The sequence below is a fragment of the Macrobrachium rosenbergii genome, chromosome 28, assembly GCF_040412425.1.
Source record: "Macrobrachium rosenbergii isolate ZJJX-2024 chromosome 28, ASM4041242v1, whole genome shotgun sequence".
Taxonomy (NCBI): domain Eukaryota; kingdom Metazoa; phylum Arthropoda; class Malacostraca; order Decapoda; family Palaemonidae; genus Macrobrachium; species Macrobrachium rosenbergii.
In genome coordinates, this window is record NC_089768.1 from 15,161,857 (window position 1) to 15,186,937 (window position 25,081).

At 41.1% G+C, this 25,081-nt stretch overlaps 2 protein-coding genes across 4 annotated transcripts in view; one reads left to right on the top strand and one right to left on the bottom strand.

Annotated features, from left to right (window-relative positions):
- LOC136854066 (centrosomal protein of 112 kDa-like) overlaps window positions 1-25,081 on the top strand; it is a 227,743-nt gene that overhangs the window by 134,321 nt on the left and 68,341 nt on the right. The gene's annotated exons all lie outside the window — the stretch shown is intronic.
- The window catches only part of Hip14 (palmitoyltransferase Hip14), a 44,139-nt gene that overhangs the window by 4,833 nt on the left and 14,225 nt on the right, over window positions 1-25,081 (bottom strand). The window contains exons 6-10 of the mRNA XM_067130167.1: window positions 18,821-18,983; window positions 16,819-16,944; window positions 13,145-13,345; window positions 8,022-8,183; window positions 925-1,081 (exon numbers count right to left, since the gene is read on the bottom strand). Of these exons, the coding sequence (XP_066986268.1) occupies window positions 925-1,081; window positions 8,022-8,183; window positions 13,145-13,345; window positions 16,819-16,944; window positions 18,821-18,983 (809 nt within the window). The remainder of the gene's footprint in view (window positions 1-924; window positions 1,082-8,021; window positions 8,184-13,144; window positions 13,346-16,818; window positions 16,945-18,820; window positions 18,984-25,081) is intronic.

A 25,081-nucleotide genomic window follows, 5' to 3' on the forward strand; every position in this document is an offset into this window, starting at 1 on the left:
TAAGGTGCTTCTTTTAGAGTCACAGGGAAAGCATTTTGAATACTTAGCTTCATTAGGCTCATATAGGATAAGCACATTGGTAATACATCATTTTTCATTTTACATAAATCTTTCTGCAATAGTTTATACATTGATAAAGTCATGGTTTCCATAAAATACAGCCCCACTCTGTTAATAGCCACTGCCTACTTAAAAACGTTATACAGTACATAATAAATAACCACAAACTGAAAAACTACTTGTCTACAAAAACATAAAGATTAACACTTAACCATTACAAAGTAGAGCAAGAAGAAGGGGGGAGAAACTTAAACTGCTTCTCAAAATTACACATAGGAAAAACCAAAATGATACCAGTATCTACAGCTAGCAAGGTGGAATCTACTGGTTAAAAAAAGCAATAACTGCCATGATGGCTCAAACATCCATTCACCTAAATAACCTGCACAGCAAAAAGAATATCTTTCAACAATGAAATAAACCAAAATCACCTGGTGCTCTTCACTTGATGAACTGGCACTTAATACACTCATTGGTGCTTTTGCCACATGGTAATAGGCATTACCAACCTAATGAACTGGAACAGTTAGAATTCACTAGGAACAGTTGGAATCAAGTGTACTAGATATGAGAAAATGAATGAAAGAAAACTCACAAATATAAAGCAAAAAACAACAAAGGCAAAGTAAAAATCAGTCATCTGCACCACTGCTGGAATAGTCCAGGTGGTGCCCTAATGGCGAGACAGACAAATAACGAATGACGCTGATTTGACTGTTGGGAATGATGGCTCTACTGTGCATGTGCTGTACTTTCCTATCATAAATGGATCTTCCTTCACAAACTTTTATCTGAAAATGTTTTACTGACATACAAAATTAGCACTATAAGTTATGGGTTTGTGGAATGAAATATCAATATTACCTATGCAATTGCCAACCCATGGGCAATGGTGGTCAAATTTAGCAATACATCTATTGCATACTGAGCAATGCTTAGAGCGTATAGGTCGTCGCACCAGACATGTAGAGCAAAACCACTGAGGATCAAAGCCATCTCTTTCTGCTAACTCGATTATAGTCTGCAACAAAAAAAAACAGTATACAGTATATTAAGGCAGTGATTTTCTAAACTGCAACACGAAAAGTAGAAATTTTTTCATTTACTAATATTCTATTCCTCACTGAATTACATGACTAACGTGATCTATAAAAGAGAAAAAGTAAAACTATAGTCACCAATAATTTGTAGAACCTACCATTAAAATATCAAAATAAGTCACTAAGCACAAACAATACTCAGAGTCTACTGTGAAAAGTATAAAAAACCCACGAAGCTTCATATTCATATTAATGTGTACACCTGGTAATATACAAAAATCAAGTGTTGAATAGTTGTTTGTACTTGTATTACAAGAGATATCTAGTTCTATCAGTCGCCTGTTACAAGAGATATCTAGTTCTATCAGTTGCCTGTAATTTTTCTCCTTCCTAACCTCATCCGAGAAATAAAGCTGTTTACCATCTGACCATAAGGGCTTTATATGAATGATGGGTTTGCAATGAAACAGTTTACATTACTTGGCAACTTGTACCTTTTACTTTCAATATAGGGTTTCTGTGGTATTTATGATGACTGGGTGATATGTGTATTCTTATGTATGAAGATGAAAAAAGTATTTCATCTCTTTACTTGTGTTAGTCTACCTAATGTTCGTTTTATTTAATATCAATTTTTGGGGCTTGTTATCCAATGGTATGCAGATACTGACTTTAGATCTTTTGATAAGTAAGGTAAGTTTTTTCTTAGTTAGAGACATCTGAGATGTCGACTTCAGCTCTTTTGATAGGTAAGGTAACTTTTTCTTGGGGACATCTGATCAATGTTGCCAATAACTGTAGTAACCATCAATCACTACCTTTTTACTCTGTTCATACAAAACTCCACAACAGTAGATCACAGGATTACATACATCTCAGAATTGTTTACAATGTGGGGCTTCTTGCATTTATTGTGAACACAAATATATAAGATTCTGAACTACTACTCAGGATACACATCTACAAAAATTCTAAATGAAGATCAATGTATGTAAAGATCATAAATCTAAATCATGCTAAGAATATTTATCAATTGAGTAGATCTATAGTTAGAATGTCTGACATCTAAAAAGCTCATACAAAATTACTGAATGTTTTCCATACTCTTTAGACATAAACCATTCATTCTTACTGGGAGTAGCAGCTTCCTTACTGTAATAATAATGATTAGGACATCAGCATTTCCATGCCAAAAGCCTTACAACTAACGACATGTTTCCTCTGACTGAAAGATCATCCTCAGAGTCATCTTGCAAAAGGTCTCAAATCTTAGTGTATTACAGGTTCTTACGGTAAACATTCCTTAACTAATCTGACATCAGTTTAAATATCCTTCCATTCAGAAGGCCCTTGAAGAAGTGCAGATCATTCTTGACCACGTTATATTTCAAACTGTTTACTAGAAAATCAAGTTTTCATAATAAAACTAATATTGTAATACTTACCTGAACACCTGAATTCGCCCTTAATCCCACTAGCCCAAACAGCTCTCAATTACCAATCCCACTAGTGAGAAATTTTAACAGCCAGCATTACCAACCTTGCAGGTGAAATCTTGTCACTTGAGCTACCATAACAAACGGTTGGCAATGTTGACACAGGTGTGTACTGACACCCCTACTTTCGTCAACTGCTTTATTCAAGTTCAAGACTGATGTGGGGAAAGAAGGGTGGGAATCATTCAGGTGTTCAGGTAAGTATTACAATATTAGTTTTATTATGAAAACTTCATATTGCAATACACTCCCTGAACACTTGAATTTGCCCGATTAACAACATTTAGAGAAGGAGGGGTCAATTCTATTGCACGTCGCTTTTTACAATCGCAGAGATGGTAGCTCACCAATCTACTCTGCTTGGGATATCTGTTTAGTCATACACTCACCTTATCAATCACTGCTTTCGGTGAAGAGACATGCTGGAGAGTACTTTGATTGTCAGTCAGGTCAGTACTGTCTCAGTCTGTCAACCTCCCATGTGGCTCTTCAGAACCTCTCATGTATGGAGAAGTACGATGAGCCTCCCATGTGGCTATTCAGAGCCTCTCATATATGGAGGGGAAAGAAGCAGAGTGCAAAGCCACTGTCCCTCCAGGTAACCCATCTGGGTTGCGGATAAGGACCAACGACCAACGAGCGACAAAGTAGCTCAGCACCGACGAAAGAGCCAAACCTACCAGAGCACCCCCTTGGACTCTTGTAGGGAGACTATCAAAGACTAAGATGCTTAGAATGTACTAAAACTAAGTTCATGTGATTATACTACCACTGCTGCCTAAGATTCTAAAGACTAAAAGGAATTCCCTATTTGGCTAACCTAAGAGCCTCCGAAGAGAATACCACCTCAGCTAAAATGAACACACCCTAGATAATAGAGTTAGCCACTACACACGGACTAAGAGAATAACCCTCTGATGAGGTGAATTGAATGTCTCTTAAGTAAAAAGAAGTGAACATTGAGACAGACTTCCAAGTAGCTGCCTCCAGAATAGAAGACACTGAATAATTCCTTAGAAAGGAAGATGAAGTGGCCATACTCCAAATACTGTGCGCTCGGGGTAATACAGAGCTTGAAGACGACGAAGAAGAACCCGGAGAAGCCTGGGAAATCACCTCCCTCAGAAAGTAACTAACCGCATTCTTTGACAGCAGACGGGAAGGATTCCGCGGAGAGAGAAAAAGTGTACGCGGACGAGGACAGAGTTTCTCAACCTTTGACAAAGAGACTTTTAATGCTTGCACCAGACATAAAGACATCTCCGCTGGATCGCCAGCAACAAACTCTTGCAGATAAAGAACCCTAAACGAACGAGGCAGAGGGTTACCTCCGACTCTGTCTTCGCCACAAATTCTGGAAGAAAAGACAAATACATATCATTTCCTGCATATGAGACCAGCCTAGAAACTGCCTGAAGCTTGCCCACCCTTCTAGCTGTAGCTAAAGGCGTAAGAAAAAGCACCTTCTTAGTCAGTTGTCTCAACGTTAGAGCTTCAATGAGTCTGAAAACAGGGGAACGCAAAAATTGAAGTACTTCCGACAAATTCCACGGAAGGGCCCGAGTCGGCAAGACAGGACGTTCAATCTTAAAAGAACGTAATAAATCATGGATGATCTTACTACTAGAAATTTCGGTAAGATGGAAACTAAATGTACTGCTAAGCGTTGAGTGGTAGCCAGCAATAGGCGAATACAAAAGACCCTTGACTTTCCGAAGGAATAAAAGAAAATCAGCTATCTTAGCTATAGAAGGTCTAGAGATGGAATGACCTTCCTTATGACACCAACTTCTATACATTGTCTATCTGACCTGGCAAAGCTTGCAGGTTGACTTTCTCAAGCTGAAAGAAAGCTGTCTAGCCACAGCTTTAGAGGGTTCGGCCTGTCTAGCTGCTCGCTTGACAGTCGCCATGCAATTAGGTTCAGCACGCGAGGGTTTGGATGATAATGGTGAAAATGTGATTGTCTGAGATCTTTCCGCATGGGTAGGAACATCGGAATTTCTGTGAGGAGCTCTATGAGTTCCGGAAACCAAGGGCGTTGGGGCCAGCAAGGAGCTATTAAGAGTCATAGACGTCTTGACACTCTCCCGCAATTTCCTGATTACCTGATGAATGAGACCAAATGGAGGAAAAGCATATACCTGCATGTGATTCCAATTTTGTAACATCGCATCAGTGCCTATCAACATGGGGTCCTCCACTTGTGAGAAATAAACCGGAAACAATGGTTTAATCTCGTCGCGAATAAGTCCACAGTTGCTGGCCACTTCCGGAGAACCTGACATACTGTACTACTTCCTGAGCCAACGTCCACTCTCCCCACAATACCTGATGAGAGCGACTTAGCGAATCGGCCAGTACATTGAGACTCCCTGATACAAATTGGGGAAGGAAAGACACTTTTCGTTCTTCGCACCATCTCAGGACTCTCTGTGCTATAGTACTGAGTTCTGTTGATCTTGTTCCCCCCAACCTTGATCTGAGGCATCTGTGTACAGATGAACGTCAGGAAGAGGGGAGTTGATAGACCTTCCGGGTGTCAGATGCACTTCTTCTGACCACCACTGAAGATCCGACAGGCAAGAATTGTTCCAGACTATAACTGTGTTCTCGTTGCGGAAGTCCCAGCAATTCCTGAGACATACCTGAAGAGAACGCATCCGGAGACTAGACCTTGGAATTAAGAGAGAGAGAGAGAGAGAAGACATTCTCCTTAAGAGGCTTCTCCAAGCTGATACCAGCTGTTCCTTGTTGGACAGGAACACCTCTACCTGCTGAAGGACGGACTGGATCCTCTCCAGGGTTGGGATAACCCTCGAAGGAAGAGAGAGAATCCTCATCCCTAAATGGGTCATAGATTGTTGGAACTAGGCAACTCTTGGCAAAGTTTAGACAAATTCCTAGTATCTTGCATAGATTCAATAAGAAGTCCCTCACCCTTACTAGCTCCTCTAGAGAGGAGGCAAGGATCACCCAAGGGCTAGATACTTCAACATTCTGTACCCTCAACGATACATAATTTCTGACACCGGAGACATGACCCTCGTAAACACCTGAGGCGATGTGGTCAGCCCGAAGGGAGAGAACTTTGAACTGGAAGGTGCCGGCAGAAGACACGAACCTGAGGTACCTCCGAGAATCCTGATGAACAGGAATCTGGAAGTACGCATCCTTTAGATCCACCTAGACCATCCACTCCCCCGCCATCTTCCTGACCGACCACAGCACCGACTGCAAAGTCTCTATACAAAACTTCACTGAAGCCACCCGACGGTTGAGGCCCGAAAAGTCTATAATGGGCCTCCACGAACTTCCGGCTTTCGATGTGACAAAGATTCTGCTGTAAAACCCAGGAGAGGGAGGGGCTGGTTCTAACACACCCTTCTCCAACAGGACCTGAATCTCCATTGCTAGAGCTACACCCCTGATGGAAGACAGGGAATAACCCAGAAGGTTGACAGGGGAGGAGGACAGAGGAGGAAGGGAATGAAGAGGAATCCGATAACCCATCCTCAGAACCTCTACTACCCAATCCTCCAGCCCCCACTCCTTCCAGACTCACCAGAAAGGAGCGAGACAACCTCCCACCGGAACGGACGAGGCACATATCTCCTATTTGGCAAAATCCCGAGACACAGAAGGCCTAGAAGAAGGCACCGATGCAGCTTTAATCACAAATGCACCCTTCTGGGTGTTCTAGGGGGAGACTTGGAAGCTCTTCTCTTGGAAGAAGAAGACTTACGAGTTCCTTTTGGGGAACGAGAACCCTGAGCTGCTACCCTGATAATTGCCTGTTGTGATTCTACAGCTGAGTTACAGGCAACAAAGTTCGTCATACTGGCCACATCATCATCCTTGAACAAAGAATTAGCTAAGGCTAAAAGTGCTCTAAGCAATACCCTCTTATAAACATCCGGATAATGAGGGGGAAGATGCTCACAAACGTCATAGACGAAGATCGATCCAAACTTGCCCACATGAAAAAGGAGCAGGAGCTGGCTTAGTGGCATAAAAACCTCAAAATAAAGACTGATTTGATGAATGCGGTTGGTCCAGAGCTCTTGCTTGAGGGTACAGAGACGTAACAGACTCAAGCATGCGTCTGTAATCGTTACTGCTGGCAAGAGGACGTTCTAAGTCCGCCAGAATCTCCTGAACCTCCGGATGAGAATCCTGCTCTGCAATGTCCAAATGGTCTAAGACCGACAAAGGAGGAGGAACTGAACAAAGCCCAGACGACGACAAGGAGTCTGCAAGCAGACCACCATAACCAGAGTGCTGAACACCCGCACCTAACTGGGTGCCTGGAGCTGAATCCACATTGTTGATTCCACCGGGAAGAAGAGAGGGAGGAACCAAGAAACCGGAGCTGATTCCACTGTTACCAAAGGGAAGACGAGCGAGCGGAGCCGAACCCGCATTGCTAAACCCTGGGGGAGGATGTGCAAACAAAACCGCTTGCAGAGGGACGGAAGAAGATGAAGAGGAAGGAGGGAGAAAGATGCAGAAGCTACACTCGGAGGATCCGCAGCGGAAAATGCAGGAGATGACAGCTGCAGGCCACTTGGGGAAGGTACCGCAAGACCAGTCAAAGCAGCGGAGCGCAAACCTGAACTAGAAGTGACGGGCAAACCCTGTGAAATACCTGATACTACCGGAACAGCCGCTTGATGTGGAAGCAAGGGGTTGAGCATACACAAAGGGTTGGAACATGAAACGCCTGAGGCCAAATTCTGCCGAAACTGCATTTTCACCTGACCGAAAAATCCTCCTGCTGAAGAAGACTGTCCTGAGGAAGGAAAGGCGGGAGACAGAGGAACAGCAGACATAGAAAGAGTTACCTGAGAAGAGGAAATGCCAAAAGTCGAAGGAGGGAAAGCGGAAGATGCGGAAGCCGCAGGAAAGACAGGTGGAGAAGAAGAAGCCAAAGAGGAGACTGAAAAAGGAGCAACAGAGAATGTGGGAGCAGAAGATGAAGCGATAAGTAACCCAGAAGAAGAAGAAGACTCCTTAGAACGAAGGGACAAAAAGTCCACAGAATCCGCCCCTCCTTGATAATCCTGATGCATATCCAACATGAATTCTGGAGACTCCTTGTCACATTGTCACTCTCTAATGTTAGAGAAACCATTAAAAAAACAATCTCTCACCAAAAGTCTGTACCCTTTTGAAAGACCCAACAAATCCGCATTATATTCCACCACACCCAATTGCCAGTCACACAAACCACTTTTAGAAGTCAAAAAAGACACACCAGAATCTACCTTACTGTACCCACAGATGAAATGAGGAACACAAATATTATTCAGAATAGTATTCATGCACTTAGCCAATTAGAGGTATGAAAAAATTTAACCATGTGCTTATGCTGGAGAGTACTTAAGAGTAATAAAAGATAAAATGTTTGTGGATATATGCTTACTTGATATTTCTGGGCCTGATCTGCAGTTATAACTCCAGGGTCACCTCTCCATGCTCTCATAAAATTATACCATAAAAGGAGGGAAGATAAAAAGAAGAAAACTGTTGTTTGAAGACCTGCATACTTGTGAATGTAAAACATCCATGTGAAATAACACCACATCTGAAAAATAAAAGGATCAGTGTGTTAAATGGCAGACTGACATTGTGTAAAAAAATCTCATGCTGGGTAAAATATGGAAGATTCAACAGAGCTAATACTGTACTGTATTGCAAATTTACATTTATACATAAACAAAATACATTTTGGTTCACATTTTTACTTTGTTGTGTACACTTGCCAAAAAAGTTAGGAAACAGTTTTCTTAAATCATCAAACACGTATCGTTCAATAATGCCACATCTGGTAAATCTTGCTAGATTTCATGTAGCTTTAAAATATAAAGATTCTACAGAAGCTCTTTAATTATTGATACTTGAATGCAGTTACATCCTCTACATTATTTATTCAAGTTGTGTTTTTGCAGCTGTTCAGAGTAGAATATCAATCATTCTTCTTTAAAAGCTACCATGAAACCTTACTCATACCTGATGTTACGTCATCAAAATTACATAAAATTCATGCGTCATTGGAAACAATCTTAAATAATGAGAAAATTATTTAAAATTTGGGTAATATCCAAGGAAAATTATGTGGGACAATATGGGAATTAATGCAATATTATGATGAGAGAGAGAGAGAGAGAGAGAGAGAGAGAGAGAGAGAGAGAGAGAGAGAGAGAGAGAGAGAGAGAGAGAGTGTGTGTGTGTGTGTGTGTGTGTGTCTGCTTTTGTGTAAGCACAGAACTATTCATAGAGCTACTTAAAGTATGTTTTAGAAGTGGAGAGAAAGAGAGTGAGAGTTATAGCACTGCTGGAGCACTTGTGATGGGAAAAGGGGTGGAGAATGATGAGTTGGTGTACAGAGTCCAGGATGGTAGGGCTGCCAAAATTGTGCTTTACTATACAGTACTACATAAAATTGGAAGTGACCATGGTATTCAAATTACCAGTCTCTAAGAAATTCCTACCTTAATCGTGATGTGATTTAATAGTTACTGTAACATTAAAAGACTGTAAAAAGGTGTAAAATGTTACCCATAGGCTGTGGTCACTCTTACTTTCTTGAAACAGTCTCTACTTTTGAAAATGACATTTTTATAATAAAATTAAGTTTTATATATACTTACCCAGTAATTACTGTACTTAGCTTAGCTAAGAGTTTCTACTCGAACAGCAGTTAGAATTCTGAATTACGCGGTAGCGATTCTCTTGTTTTGTGAAGGTAACTATGCCCCGCCCACTTTCGGAAGTGATGGAGCCAAGAGAAGGAGTAGGTGGTTTAAGAGAATTAATTAATGCAGGTGGGGAAGGGTTAACAGTTGGAGAATTAACAGATATGCCAGCCTTATCCGACCTAGGAGTCAAAGCCTGACTCGCTAATTTCCCGCTGGCTTTAGCGGCTACTTTCCTCTTCCTATCTCTTTCTAGCTTAGCTAAATGAGAATTTAAAGTCTTCCATTTTTGCTCTCCCTAATCCCTGCATTCGTCACACATCAAACTACTACAGCAAACTTGTCCTCTGCAACCGGAACACAAGGCATGAGAATCATAAGTTAATTTTGTCATCCGGGTATTGCAGCCTTTACTGCAATACCGGAAACTAGAACTACTAGTGTTGGATATCGTAACTAGTGAAAAGGTCAAAATCGTGAAAGTCAATATGAAAAAATGCTGAAAAGGCTACAAAAATACTTCGCCAAGGAAGAAAATTACGAATCCAAAAAACTCTAAACTGTTGTAACAACACCAGGTGTTGATGCTACACGCGGCAGAAACAAATTGCCGTGTTGGCGAATGTTGTTCCTCTTTCGTACTCCGAAAGTGGGCGGGGCATAGTCACCTACACAAAACAAAAGAATCGCTACTGCGGAATTCAGAATTCTAACTGCTGTTCGAGCAGAAACTCTTAGCTAAGCTAAGTAATTACTGGGTAAGTTACATATATAGAAACTAATTTTCATCAACATAACATTCATGAGACGCGCGTGTAAAGTAAAAATATTTATTGTGGAAAAATACCCAAGACAGCTGCACAGGCAATAAAGTTTTATACTGTATAAAAAATACTCATGTATTGGGAGATCTTTTAGTTTCACAGCAAGAAATGCAGCCATGTTAGCCATATAGGCTAGCTCTGAACTGCTTGTAATGGGATCATAACCAGAAATTCTTTGATTTGACAGGCTACTTTTACCTTGATAAAGATTTCCTTTTTATGACAGTAGCTTTGTTAACAGCTAGTATTTGATCTAAGTGAATGTCAAAGTCATTGATGTGTGACAGTCGATAACAAACTTGGGTTTTCCCAAGCCTCCTCACATCATAGAGAACACTCTTGGGGGTTTAACTAGATTTGTTCAACCTACCTTAGTTATCACAGCATTTACTGCCATTGGCACCAGCTAACTTTCAACACTTTGAAATACAAAGGTAATTTTATAGAAACTAGATCAGTTATCAATGACTCTTATGATGATGCAATAATAGTCCTGTTCAAACAGGAAAATGAGTAAATATTTTACTGATACAGAGTACTACAACCAGCAATTCCTACTCTTATCTTTCAGATCTTTATGAACGAATCCATCTGAGAAATTGCAATTATTCGGACATATATGGTGGTACCTGTATTATCTAGACGTTTTTTTTTGCATATTTAACTTATATGATATATTTGCATTGTACTGTATAATCATATTGTATAGTAAATTTAGTGAGATTATGTGTTTTTGGTAAAAAAAAAATGGGAAATATGATGAATGAAAGCTAATGAAAACTATTGCTCAACTTTAGTTGCTGAGTGTACATCAAAGCAGAAGAGCCTAGTGCAAGGTTGAAGTCAGAGGAAGTAAAGATAAAGGGAATATAGAACAGGCAGTTCTCATATTTAGATGTACAGAAAAGATCATTTTGTAATAAAAAAAAAAGTTGCAATGTATTCAAAGTGTTTGGGAGGATAGTGAACCTCATGAATGCATGACATTAAACTAGGTAAAAGCAACTGGTTCAAAATTAACAAAAAACTCTGTCATTATGCACTACATACTCTCTTGTATTTCACTTCATATAAACTTTTATAGTATTTTTTCCCTTTACACCTTATGCTTTGGATTAATAAAATAAAACCATAACAGTTTTAAAAATAATTGCTCACATGTTAATTAAAAGCTTATAGGTGCTACACACGAATGAACAGGATCAATTAGGGTGTAGTTCTGTCACTGTTCTTGATCTTCAATCCTATCTCTCCAATGAACAGATCCCAAGTCTTAACAGTAGATTAAACTAATACAGTGGCACCCCAATTCAACATACAGCTAGGGGGTTTACACCTTTGGATAAGTAACAAAATCTGCTAAGCAAGAAGATCGGCAAACAGTCAACCCCCAGGATTTGTGGGGGATAAGGGCCACAACCCCCGAATGAATAGCTAAAATCCACAAATATTTTACACCCCTCTAAAAATGCTTATAACTGCCTATTTTGATAGTTCAAGAGCCAAAAACCCCCTCAAATATGCTTATACCTGTCTATTTTAATAGTTTTATCTTGAAAAATGTATTTAGCCATGAAAATATAATATGAATATACAGTAATTAGTGAATATTTTTCTATGAAAAATTCTGCAAATAGGCGAATTTTCTGTGAATTATGTGATATATTCCACAGAAAAATCTGCGAATAGACAAGGGTCGACTGTATAACCTACAAGATAGGCTGCCCTGGGGCCAACTCAAATACAGTACCTTATAGCGTAACAGAATTCCATGTACAGTACTTGATAGCTAATCCTAACTGGTATTTTGCGACTATTATTCACTTTCAAAAAAGTGATTTACTTATCATTCGAATTCCAAGACATACCTGCAAAATGAATTGCTCCTAAAAATCATTTATGCATATGTACCTACTTATGCTTACAAGATATGCAAAATAATGTATACAAAACCCATACAATATAAAAATCATACAGATTGCTTCTTTTTAAACATAAGTAGCCTCAAATTCTTTATAAACAATAATTAAGGGAAGCAAAATCTTTGTACGTGCATAGTTTATCCTAATGTAATGCATATGTGTGCATACTGTACACCCTGTACACACACATACTGAAAAATGTGTAACACTACATTACTTCATTGTATTAAGTACAGTACAAGGCAGTCCCCGGTTAATGGCAATCCGGTTTTACGGCACTTGTCTAGCGACGAAAATCAGCAATTTTCGGCGCCGAAAATCGCCGATTTCCACTTATCGGCGCCGATAATTGGGTATTGGTGCCAATACGTACCTATCAGAGGCGCCAATAACCAAAAATTGGCGCTTTTATACTTAACTTGTTGCCGACAAGCCCCGAAAATCACCGAAAAAGCGCCGGAAATCACAGATTTTCAGTTATCATCATACCCCCAGAACGGAACCCCCACCGATAACCGAGGACTGCCTGTACTGTACTGCATCATTTAATGCCAATAAAAACAATGTATGAGAGAGAGAAAGTGCACATTTGTTCACCATCCACCCTCATACGAACAACTAGTACACCATCGGTCAATGAGTGCATTTGTTTGTGCACTGTCCACTCTCACAGGCACAAACAGGAAAGATTCAGTAAGCCTCAGTTGCATGTAAATGTTCATTGCCCATCCAATACCACTAGTATACTTAACAGATTATCCACTAAGGACACAAGGTTGTCTACTTGGTCCACCATTCAATAACCCTATTGTACTTACCAGATTTCTTCAGTAAGTATGAAATATTTTTGTTGTTTTTTTCAGACTCAGGCAATTCTGTTAAGTAATGAAATATGCTAAGTTGAGGTGCCACTATTCTTATCTTTGTTATTGTTGAGATAAGACAATTTTATGCCAGCAAGGCTCTTGGTTCTTAAACAAAGCAGCCCACTCAAGTGTATCAGGACTTTTTGTATTACATAAACCACAGTGCAACAGAATATTAAGTTGGTAACCATGACACAACACTTTGCTATCTGTTACTGTAGGATAGTAATTTACTTACCTTTGTGGCTAAATAAACTGCCATTGGCATTACTGTCATTAATCTGTCATCAAAAAGTATTCTTGAAATTCCGTAAACAACAAGGTAAATGCACATAAAGATGGCCAGTTTTAAAATGTAGTACATCTCAAGTCCTAAGACAAGTCCAACAACGTAAAAGACAATAAAAGGCGTTCCAAACATCGTCCAATATCGAAGATTCTGCAAAGAAAATACAATAAAAATTGGTCACAGGCTTGCAAAAATACACTTTTCAATCTAAATTACAATAAAATTTATATACATTAATAATCATAGTGCTTCAGTGACTGAATGTACAATTTTTAAAACAATATATTGTATCTATTAAATGTTATTTTATCTAAAAGTCTGAGAAAACAAGTCTTGATGATGGAAAAACTATTTTTGGTAGCTGCTGTTTGTTTTATAAACTTGTTTAATGCGCCGACATCCAACATGGGTCTCCAACCCCCTGAAGCTTTGGGAACTAAAAACAGGCAATTGTAGAAGCCCAGAGAGCTCTGATCTTCCACTGCTTCTACAACTCTCTTGTCTAACAGGGCTGACACCTCTTCGGAAAGCGCCATGGATTTCTTTGAATCGCCTAAGTAAGCCATCAAAGCTATCGGTACCCTCGAAAGGGGGCTGAACCACAAAAGGCATATGGTAGCCCCTTCTCAGTCTCTCCATGACCCAGCTCTCTGCTCCTATCTCTCTCCAACACCTCCAAAACAGTAGAAGTCTTGCTCCCACTGGTGCACAGAGGATGTGCTTCTCACTTCTTGTTGGGACTGGGGAACTTTCTTAACTGATCGAAGAGGGACCCCTTGTTCTTCCTCTGGAATTTGCCAATCCTCTATAACCTCCTCTACCTCGAAAGGGCATTCCATGTGAAGTTGAAGAAGCAGAAGAAGAAGATGAAGTCAGACGTACAACTGGCAGAGCAACAGAAGCCTCTCTCTTAGGTCTTTTGGAGGATTGAGCCAGTAAATCCTGCGCAGATTTCTTCTGAAGAGCCGAGGAAATCTCCACTAACAGCTCCTCTGGAAACAGGTTCTTATTAAGAGGTGCAAACAACAAGGCTGACCTCTGAATTCTTGACACTCCCTTCGTAAGGAAAGAACACCATAATTCTCTCTTTCTAAGGACGCCTAAAGAAAGCATAGCAGTCAGTCCCGAAGCAGTGTCGACAACTCCTTGATCTAAAACGTTAAGGACTTCCGATACATCTGTAAATGTCTCCTCATCCAAAGAAGAACATGCAGAAATCTTGAGACCCAAAGCTCCAATGGACCAGTCCAAAAAACTGACCACCTCAAATATACGAAAGATGTGTTTCAACAGGTGATCCACTTCAAGCGTAGAAAACATAACCTTCGCCAAATTAAAAGCTAAACATCTCGAAGCGTCAATAAGCCCCGAGAAGTCTCCCTGGGAGGAGGCAGAAACTCCCAAAGAGAAGGCTTCCCCAGTCTCATAGCAGAGTTGTCTCTGAGACATCAGTCTCGAAAGAGGAAAACAGAAGATAGTCGTGCCCTGCTCCCTCTTCTCAAGGAGCCAAGCATCGATCCCTTTTAGTGCTTTCCGTTCCGAAAAAGACAAAACAATCTCCGTAAGTTGCGAAGCACTCTTCTTCCTATCCCTCGAGAGAAAAGTGTCTGGAGAGGAAGGCGCTACATGAGAAGACGAATCCAGAAAACTCTCAACAAAGAATTTCGAAAGCTTCTTGAAAGCGGTGGAATTGTGACTCTCCTGTTCTATTTTTTCATCACTTTCTTCATCTGCTTCTTCGTCCGAATGTGTAGGGGAAACAACTACCAGAGAACGAGTCTTGTTCTGAGTGGGTTGCACAAAACCCAAAATCTTATCCAACTTCACTTGAATGGAAATCGCTGAAAGGTCCTGAACTTCCTGCTCGGAAATCCGTGTTGGAGAACCCGACCGTCTGGCAGACGAGAGGCGAGTTGGTGCCAACGAACGAGTCGAAGTTTCAGGCACAAGAATGTGCTTCTCCTGATACTGGCAGTCACACGCTACCTCCTCTTCATCATCCAGTCGAAATGACTGCTTTTGCACCTTCACACCCAGCAAAACCCTCTTGCTCTTCTTAGCAGAGGTTAATTGGTGCTTTGGAGCCAACTCCAGTGTTCCCTCACCGTCTCGGGAAGGCGAAAAAACCTCCAGAGCCTCCTACCAACAACAACCAGGGGAAGGAGATGCATGAACAAGGCGTTCGCTTCTTAGGTACTGCCTCAGGCAAGACACCGTGAGACCTTTTAAGCGGGCGAGACTTGCCCGAAGAAGACCATTGGCGTCTGAGCAAAGACTCTCCCGAACTCGATAGGTTCACAAACTCCTCTCTGGAGACGCCTTTCCAATGGCACTCCTTAGCGGTCTGGGAGTTGACAATAGATCCGCCTGAGGGGGCGACTACCCAGGAGCAGACCCCGCTCGCCTCCCTTGGGCCTCCAGTATGCTTCTTCCTAGGGGATGGGGAGTCTAGCAGCGACCTTTGCCTAGGAGCATGAGCGGGCCGAGTAGCCACCTCCTCCACTTCACAAACACTAACAGTCATCACTTTATCCTCCAAGGATTTGACAGAGGATCCAAACTTCTCAACAGCTTGAAGCATTAACGAAAATTTCACGTTCATATGGGCTTCGTGGTTGGTCACGGCATCGGGTTCAGGTGAACGGAAACCAGGTGAAGGAACAGATTGATTAACAGGAGGGGTGTTAATGGGAGAAATGGAAAGTTCATGATCCTGATTATCTACTTCCTTAGAGGAAGCTCTAACTGCAGCTTTCCGTTTCCTATCAGAATCTAACTTTTTCATCCTATTTGAATAAATCTTCCACTTCCCTTCATCCCATTCTCTACATTCATCACATGTCAAATCCAGGTTACAGTCCTGACCTCTACAAGCTGCGCAAACAGTATGTGCATCATAAATCTCTTTAGCTAACCTACTTTTGCACCCTTTGCTGCAAACTCTAATTGCCCTGTTCTTACCTGAGCTCAAGTCTGACATGCTGCAAAGAAAAGAGGGTAGATAAAATAACACAAATTAGAAATGATGTAACTCCTTGTCCTAACTAAATACTGAAGACCAAACACTAAGTACATCACCAAATTCCAATAACAGAATATTCCTGAATTCTAGCAGCTACTGCAAACAGGTGTGTACAGCACAAGCTGGCAGAAACGACTGCAGTTTTGTGTTAAGGTAGTTCCTCACTCCTCCACCAGTGGGTAGAGGGGGTATCTCCTAGCCGCCACATTGTTTTTTGTTTTTGCTGGAACAAATTTTGAATTCTAGCTGCCATTCGGTTTTGAAACAATAGCAATGTAACTACTGGGTAAGTTACATACTTAAAATTACATTATCATACATAAATGTTAACACGTGCTTTGCCTAGTCATCAAGTCAGGCAAGGATCATTGCTATAATTCAGATAAAAAGCATACTGAGGAAGGGCTAGGGCCCATACCATGCTGAAATTTGCAGGTTTCACTGTCTTTATGATAAGGATTATGATAGCAAAAAAAAAGCGTATATATTTTTATTTTTTCAAAACATGAAGAAAAATTGGAGTGCATCTTATATGCCAGGAAATATGGTTACAGTAATATGTTATATATACATCACAGAAAGACACGTCAAAAATACTAACCTTATCATTGGAAATGCGATAACATATATTTCTTGCTGACTTCTGCATTTCTTGTAACTTATCTAGAACTTTTTTATCAAGCCACTGAGTCTTTCTTTTCATTATCAAGCTGTAAGCTGATTCTCCCTATAGAAATAAAAAAAAATTATTTCTGAAAATAAAAGTACAAACAACAATAACAGTTCAATATACTTCACACTAAAAACTGTATCTGTATGAAACATGGAACCAACACTGCATTCTATTATAAAAAAATTGTCAAACCATTTGCAAGGAGCTTCTGACAAAACCATAATCAAATTGAAATCTTAAATTATTTTACAATAATTATTTTACAATAATTTTACAATGTTGTGTTATCGAAATAATGAGTAAAATACAAAATTAACTAAAATCATCAACATAAGATTATTCAATTTTCAAGGTTACATGGTAAATTTATTCTCTCCATGGCCTTTTGCATTTTCTGCCTGAATTCCCATCTTGGCTAAGTTTTCTTCTATGCCCTTTTCCATTATTTTCTATACCTTCCACCAAGTCTGCATCCTGCTATTTCCTTAACTATTACATGTTCCTTTCTGACTAACTGCTTCTTACCTCTTCTCATTAGTTGTCCAGTTCATCTCAGTCTTTGAGATCTGTTTAATTTTCAGTTGCTGGACAAATCTCTTCACTCTTATATATGCTCAAGCCCTGTACCCAGGTATTTTGAGAGTACAATACTTCTCTTCGAAATCTTCAAAGTGCCCTGTCTTTGCTGCAGAGAGTAATATAGTCCTATACAAGAAAGATGAACTTTTACTGTTTACTAACTGGGCCCTTATTTTCCAATAGACTTGCAATATCTTTTCACTTCATCCAGGGTATAAAAAAAAAAATTACTCCCTCTTCTAACTGTTAATTAGGTTGTTAAAATGCATGAATAAGCAAACAGCTTCAGAAATGTAAATATTTGCAGTGATTCAGAATGGGAATCTACATTGCAAAAGTAAAGAAGACATCGAGATTGGTGAGAGGTGAAAATAACATACACCCAGACTTGGTATACCTTCCTCTCTTCCTCATTTGCTCATTTTATGTAATCTGGGCATCAAATGTTCCTTACTTCATTTACATTTTCCAATCCAAAGCATTCTTGTGACACTATGTATCATATTCCAAACTACTAAATTTAGTCCTACATCATCCTTGCAGCATTCACATGACCATTTCCATATTGTACTTCTCCCTTCATTTCCTTTCAGTCACAAAAAACTTGATTTTTCTTCCAAATTATCCAATCCTCTCCTTTCCATTTCCTCTCCCTTTTACACGTTTATAACCTATTCCTCTGATTTTGTTATTAACATGTCATCTCCATAAAGCAGTTCCACACGGACTCCCCTCTGCACTCCTGTGGTGCTTTCTTCATCCTGAAGGGTATCAACATTTACCTGACTCTTATATATTTGTGATTACCTTTACTCTAAATCTTATGTTATATTGTTGTAAGAAATTATGGCTAGAAAATAGTGATATCTCAACAACTAACATAATTTGGGCATGTGATGAAGAAGGGTAGGGAGCAGTTATCCAGTAAAGTTGCAGGACAAAGACTAGCAAAGAAGGCCCAGAAAATCATGAAAACAGTGGCCTCAGCTCAAGATAGACCACATGGAAATTCAAGCATAAGTTCACAAAACAGAAGACTTGAGAGAACTACAATTACATTTAAACCAACCCACAAAGGAAAAAATCCCACATTACATGATGATAATGAGTAGTCAACTGCAGCAAAACTAAGCAGTGGCACCTTTATAAAAATCAATCAAAAAGTGAAATGGCTGGCCAATGACAGGATGAGGAACTCCCACTGGAACTGCTTTACTCTCTTTACTAGTTAGCCATCATTAGCATGACTGTATGAATTGAAGAATTAGTATAATCTTTTGAAGCTAGCAAAGGGATTGCACTTCAAAAGGAAAAAAAAATTTATTAGTAGTACATGAAAGCTGAATCTTACCTGAGCATTAGCTATATCTGCATTGGCTCCATGGTTAACTAGCACACTAACAGCCATATGATTTTTTGCTATAACTGCCCAATGCAAAGCAGTATTGCCATGAAGACGATCAGCCATGGATGTGCTGGCACCAAATGTTAGGAGTAATCTTGTAGGATCAAGGCTGCAAGTAATTAACACAATACTCTTAGTACATGGTGCAATGGATTACAGATACAGAAATGAACATTACTTCCTTCAGCAAAACAAAATCATTTGTTTCACAGACACAATGATAAGCAAAACCATGACCTCATCTGGAGCTGTGACCAGGCTCATTCCAGGACCAGAGCCCAGCCAATGTCAGAAGCCACGACCAAAGCTACCCTACCATACAGGCCTGCAACCTGCAGCCAGACCCACACCAGGCCAGGGGTATGCCAGTCCATAACAAGAAATAGACTCACTACTCATGACCAGATAGTGCTTGTTCAAGCAGTAATCTGTATCAACTTAAAGATCAATAAACATTAAAGAAGGAAGAAGAGAGGATATGTACTCCAAAAAGCTGTTATAAACACATCACTTCTAAAAGAAGGGCCTTAAAATGACATTTTTGTGATAAAATAAAGTTTTATGTATAGTTACCAAGTAACTACATAGCTATTAGTTTCACTTAACTGCAGCAGTTCAAAATTTGAAATTCACGGTAACGTGCTATTGTTTTAGTGTAGGTAACTAGACCCTGTCCACTTTCGGTGAAGAACAGGTACAACAGTGCTGGAGAGCTCAATTCGTTTGTGCCCTATGTCCATGAGAGGGGAGGTGGGAGGGCTTTGATCATGTAGTTACTTGGTAAGTACAAATAAAATCTTATTTTATTATAAAAATGGCATTTTTATACAAGTAACTTACCAAGTAACCACACAGCTGAATCCCACATTGACAGGTGGAGGGATGCATGGACATGTTTTACCAAAAATCACTCAGTAAAGAGATGAATCTGAAATAGAAAGGTAGTTAGCATTGGTATAATGCTTGTTGTAACCTTACCTAGTGAGCTTCAGCAGGAGGATACTGCCTATGGTTGGCACTCACCTCAACCTGTAGTGATGGGGCAGTAAAGCCGAGAGTCATCTCTACTTCAGTGGGAGAATCTTGCAGTTGAGTAGTACTACCGAGACTGACAAGGTCTTACAAAATAAATGCCCTTGCCCTAGGTGCAGTACAATACAATGAATACAACCATAAATTTATTACTACACAATATTAAAAAACAAAACCATCACCCAACTATTAAAACGACTGGTGGGTACTCCTGGTACACAGTACCACCAAGCTTCCCAAAACTCGGCATCCTTTAACAAGTTGAGGAGATAGAGAATTGAAAGGGATATCCCCTATCCTTCTTCCCCCAATACCATGCCAGCCATGGCCAATGGACCTAACGTACTGCAGTTATTATAGATTGTCTCCACATCACGCAAACAATGGGAGGTGAACACTGATTTTGACTTCAAGTAGGTTGATTAGAGAATCATGGAGAGTGACAAGTTCTTCTTAAAAACCAATGAAATAGCGACTGCCCTAATCTCATGAGCCTTGACTTTAAAAACAGGGGGATCGTCTTCTTGAATCTTCGAGTGTGATTCAGAAATAACACTCTTTAAAAAGAAGGCCAAGGCGTTCTTAGATAACAGTTGTGAGGGGTTCTTCACCCAACACCATAGATTCTGAGAAGGTCCTCTAATCCCTTTGGTCCTATCCAAGTACTGTAGCACTTAAGTGCTCTAACTGGGCAAAGAGCTCTCTCCTGGTCTGCTGGTCCCAGGATATTTAACAAACTCTTGATCGTGAACAAATGAGGCCAGGGGTTGTACGGGCTTTCGTTCTTTGCCAGTAATCCAAGTGTGAATGAACAGACTGCATCTTCTGCGAAAGGGCCACTAGCTGGCTGAAGGCATGTAATTCACTGATCCTCTTTGCCGTAGCTAAAGCAACTAAAATGAGTCTTCCTGGTTAAATTCCTCAGCGACAAGGAGTGAAGGGGCTCAGATGGAGGGTGGAAAGACACTTGAGGACGACATCTAAATTCCAGGCGACTGACATAGACTTCTCTTGCTTGGAAGTGTCTAGGGACTTAGTTAGATTGCTCATGTCTTGATTAGCAGACAAATCAAAACCTCTATGTCTAAACACAGAGTTTAGCATAGACCTATAACCTCTGATTGTAGAGGTGGCCAAGCCTCAAAAGGACCTCAGAAACATTAAAAAATCAGCGATCTGTGTTACAGAGGTTTTAGAAGACGATATGCCATGTCTTCGGCACCAGTCACGAGACTGTCCACTTCGCCTAGTAGACATTGGCAGAAGACTGATGTCTGCACTTGGCAACTGCATCCTGCAGCTTTTCTTGAAAAGCCCTTCATTCTGACAAGCTTCCTGACAGTCTGAATTCTGTCAGAGCGAGAGCAGATAAGCCTAGATGGAAGTGAGGCTGCTTTAGAAGGCTTTTCTTCTGAGGTAGAAGTCTGGGGAAGTCTATAAAGAGACTGAGAAGGTCCAGGAACCACTCCTCCTGTGGCCAAAACGGAGCAACAAGCGTCATGGATGTACTGGTGTGGGTCATGAACTTGTTTAGGACTTCTCTCACCATGCTGAACGGTGGGAAGGCGTAGACATCCAAGTCAGACCAGCCCTGGAGCACGGTATCCGTCACCCATGCCCAAGGGTCTGGGGCTGGGAAACGGTAGACGGAGAGACGATGGTTCCTCGGTGTTGCAAACAGGTCTCGATGGCTTTCCCAACTGTTTCCACAGATCGGTGCACATTTGTGGATTCAGCATCCATTCTGTTGGTAGGACCTGTTTGCAGCAACTTAACTCATCCGCAAGAATGTTTAATTTTCCCTGGATGAAGCCAGTTATTATCATGGTGTGTTGTTCTCTGCCCAGAGAAGAAGATCCTTGGCCACTTTGTAAAGGAAGGAGGAGTCAGTCCCTCCCTGATTTTTGATGTTGGCCAATGTGGTTGTGTTGTCCAAATGGACTGTGACTGTCTTGCCGCATATCTTTGTCGCAAAATGCTGAAAGGCCAAGTGAATTGCCTTCAGTTCCCTTACACTGATATGTAGTCTCTTTTCTTTTAACGACCATATAATTTATAAGGGCCCCCAACTCAGATCTGACGCATCTGAGTACAACGTTAGGTTGGGGGTCAGCGGTTGCAATGACTTTCCTACTAAGAACCTCTCCTCTGCAAGCCACGGCTGGAAATCCTCCTTGACCTCGGGAGTGATGTGGAAAATGGAGTCTGGGAGAGTCTTCCTTTGCCAACTGGCCTGAAAGTCAAAGCAGTGATCCTCATCCCCAAATAGAGAATCAATTGTGTTGGAGCAAACTGGGATTTCTGAAAATTGATTAAAAGACCCAACTCTTGGGTCACTAGAAGAGTCTTTTGAGGTCCTCCATGCATCTTGTCTTCAATGGGGAGCGTAGTAGCCAGTCATCTAGATATAGACAGACGTTGATCCCCATGAGATGGAGCCACCTCACTACAGGGGCGAGAACACGGGTGAATACTTGCAGAGCTGTAGAGAGGCCAAAGCAGAGAGCTCTGGAATACGAAATGCAAATACTTCCAGGAGTTCGGATGTACTGGGACATGAAGTATGCATCCTTCATGTCGATCGTTACCATCTAGTCTCCCTGGGAGGAGGCAGGAACTTCCAGCAAAGGAGCTTCCCCAGTGGAGTAGGACAACTACCTCCTTGATGACAGGCGGGAGGGAGGTGCGCTGAAAACAGCCTTACCAAGCTCCCTCTTTTCTGCTAGCCAACTGTCAATGCCGGCTAAAGCCTTCCTAGAGGATGAGGAGAGGACCATCTTCAGTGGTCTGGAGGCCTCTACTGGCTGTCCCATCATGAAGGCTGAACTAGGTGATGACAGGGCCCTTGGAAAGAAGAAAGTTGGAGAGCAGAAGAGGAAGTACTTCAAGAGCAATGTATACGCTGTCGTAAGATGTTCTTGATTGATGGCTTCTTTGTCAGTTTCTTTGTTGGATGAAAAGGGAGGAGCTAAGTCCGCCTGATCTTGCATAGCAGAAGGTTGCTTCTGTAAGGATGCTACCCAAATGCTGTTGGATAGGTTCCAACAAAGGATCTGTGGGAAAGACTTGACTATTGGCACTGTGTGTACTGAAGGCAAAAATTCTGACACATAGCGCTCGGAAACTGGGTGCTGCTCGGAAGTTGGGTGCTCATACACTGAGTGCTCATAACCTGATCGCTCGGACACTGGGCGATCCGACACTATACGCTCAGACACCGGGCGTTTGGACACTGGGAGCTTCAACACAGAATGCTTGGACACTATATGTTTGGAAACCAGGCACTCGGACAACTTGGATGAGGAATGCCGCGTCAAAGACTGGCTTTCTGTCACCAAAGTGTCATGCACAATCCATGCAGGACTGAAGATGGGTGCTCAGACATTGGGCGCTTCGACACAGAACACTTTGGCACTGTACGCTTGGACACTGGACTCTCGGCTGCTAGGCACTCAGACAACTTGGATGAGGAATGCCTCGTCAAAGACTGGCTCTCCGTCACCAAAGTGTTATGCACAACCCGCTCAGGACTAACCCAAAAACTGCAGGAGGGAAGAGAACTGTGCTCTTGTTCCCTAGGAAGCTTACAGGGAAGTGGGGAAGCGTGCTCGGCAGAAGGAGCATGCCTTTTCAATGGCCTTGATACTTTTGAAAACCGTTTCCACACTGGTGTCCAAATCACTGGACGACAGAGCATGAACATCCGTATGGATGCCTTTCCAATGGTGATCCACCAAGTCCTGGGTTCGATAAACAGGCTCAGTTGAGGGGCAACTACCTGTGGGCAAACCCTACCGACCTCCCTTAGACTTTCGGTTTGCTTTCTCCCAAGTTTGGAGGAGTCTAACATTGACCTTTCTCTAGAAGCATTGGTGGGACAAGTAGTCACCTCCTCCACTGACGCTGCACTTGCACTAACACTAATTACACTTACCTGGTCCATAAGGGCCTTAACCGAAGACCCGATTTGGGCTACATTGTTAACAAGCAGACCAAAATTTTGGTCAATTCTAACTTCTAGTCTGGTGATGGTATTGGGTTCGGAAGAATGGGAGCCAGGTAACAGAAGTAAGTATACCTTAGTTTTACCAGACCACTGAGCTGATTAACAGCTCTCCTAGGGCTGGCCCGAAGGATTAGACTTATAAAACGTGGCTAAGAACCAATTGGTTACTTAGCAACGGGACCTACAGCTTATTGTGGAATCCGAACCACATTATGGCGAGAAATGAATTTCTATCACCAGAAATAAATTCCTCGTAACGGAATTTGAGGAAAAGTTGGAGGGCTGGTAATGGGGAGAAAGCAGTTACAGGCGCAAAAGGAACTGGTAGAAAAGCAATATCCGATTTCAGAGTGGAAACCTGACTAGCTAAACCTTTGGCTTTGGCCCTAGCAGCCGCCTTTCTCTGTCTCTTTCTGGAGTCTATCTAGATGTGCATCCAAAACTTTCCATTTACCTGATCCCAGTCTTTGCATTCGTCACATTTAAGTTCAAATGAGCAAATTTGTCCTCTACAATGGCAACACAAAGTGTGCGAGTCATACTTAGCAGAAGTAAGCCTAGTTATTACAGCCTTTGCTCCAATACCTAATAATAGAGAAGCTAGAATCCAACATACTAAGTCAAAATTAGTCACAATTCTGAATAAGGAACTAGCTAAGCTAATAAATAGCATGCTACCAACCCAAATGAATACTTTACCAAAGGCGAAAGATACAACCATCAGCAGAAATTAAAATCAGAGCTGCTCAACCAAACGATGTTCAGCTGTTGACCAGCAGAAATGAATTGAGCTCTCCAGCACTGCTGTACCTAGTCTTCCTTGAAAGTGGGTGGGGTCTAGTTATCTACACTAAAACAATAGTGTGTTACCACAAATTTCAAATTTTGAACTACCACGGTTAAGTGAAACTAACAGCTATGCACAGTAGATACTTGGTAAGTTACTTATATAAAAATGTGTGTTTAACGAGTGAGATTGGAACTTTCTTGATGTCATCAGGTGAGCATCTTACCCAACGCTGAACATTTTTGCTTGGTTATGAAACCAATTAACAGTTGGTTTGTACACCCTTGGCTATGGCATAAATAAATATATTTGTGATGAACAAGGTAAAAACCAATACATACATCTTTAATTTATAAACTGCTGAATGACTGTTGTGGTGTCA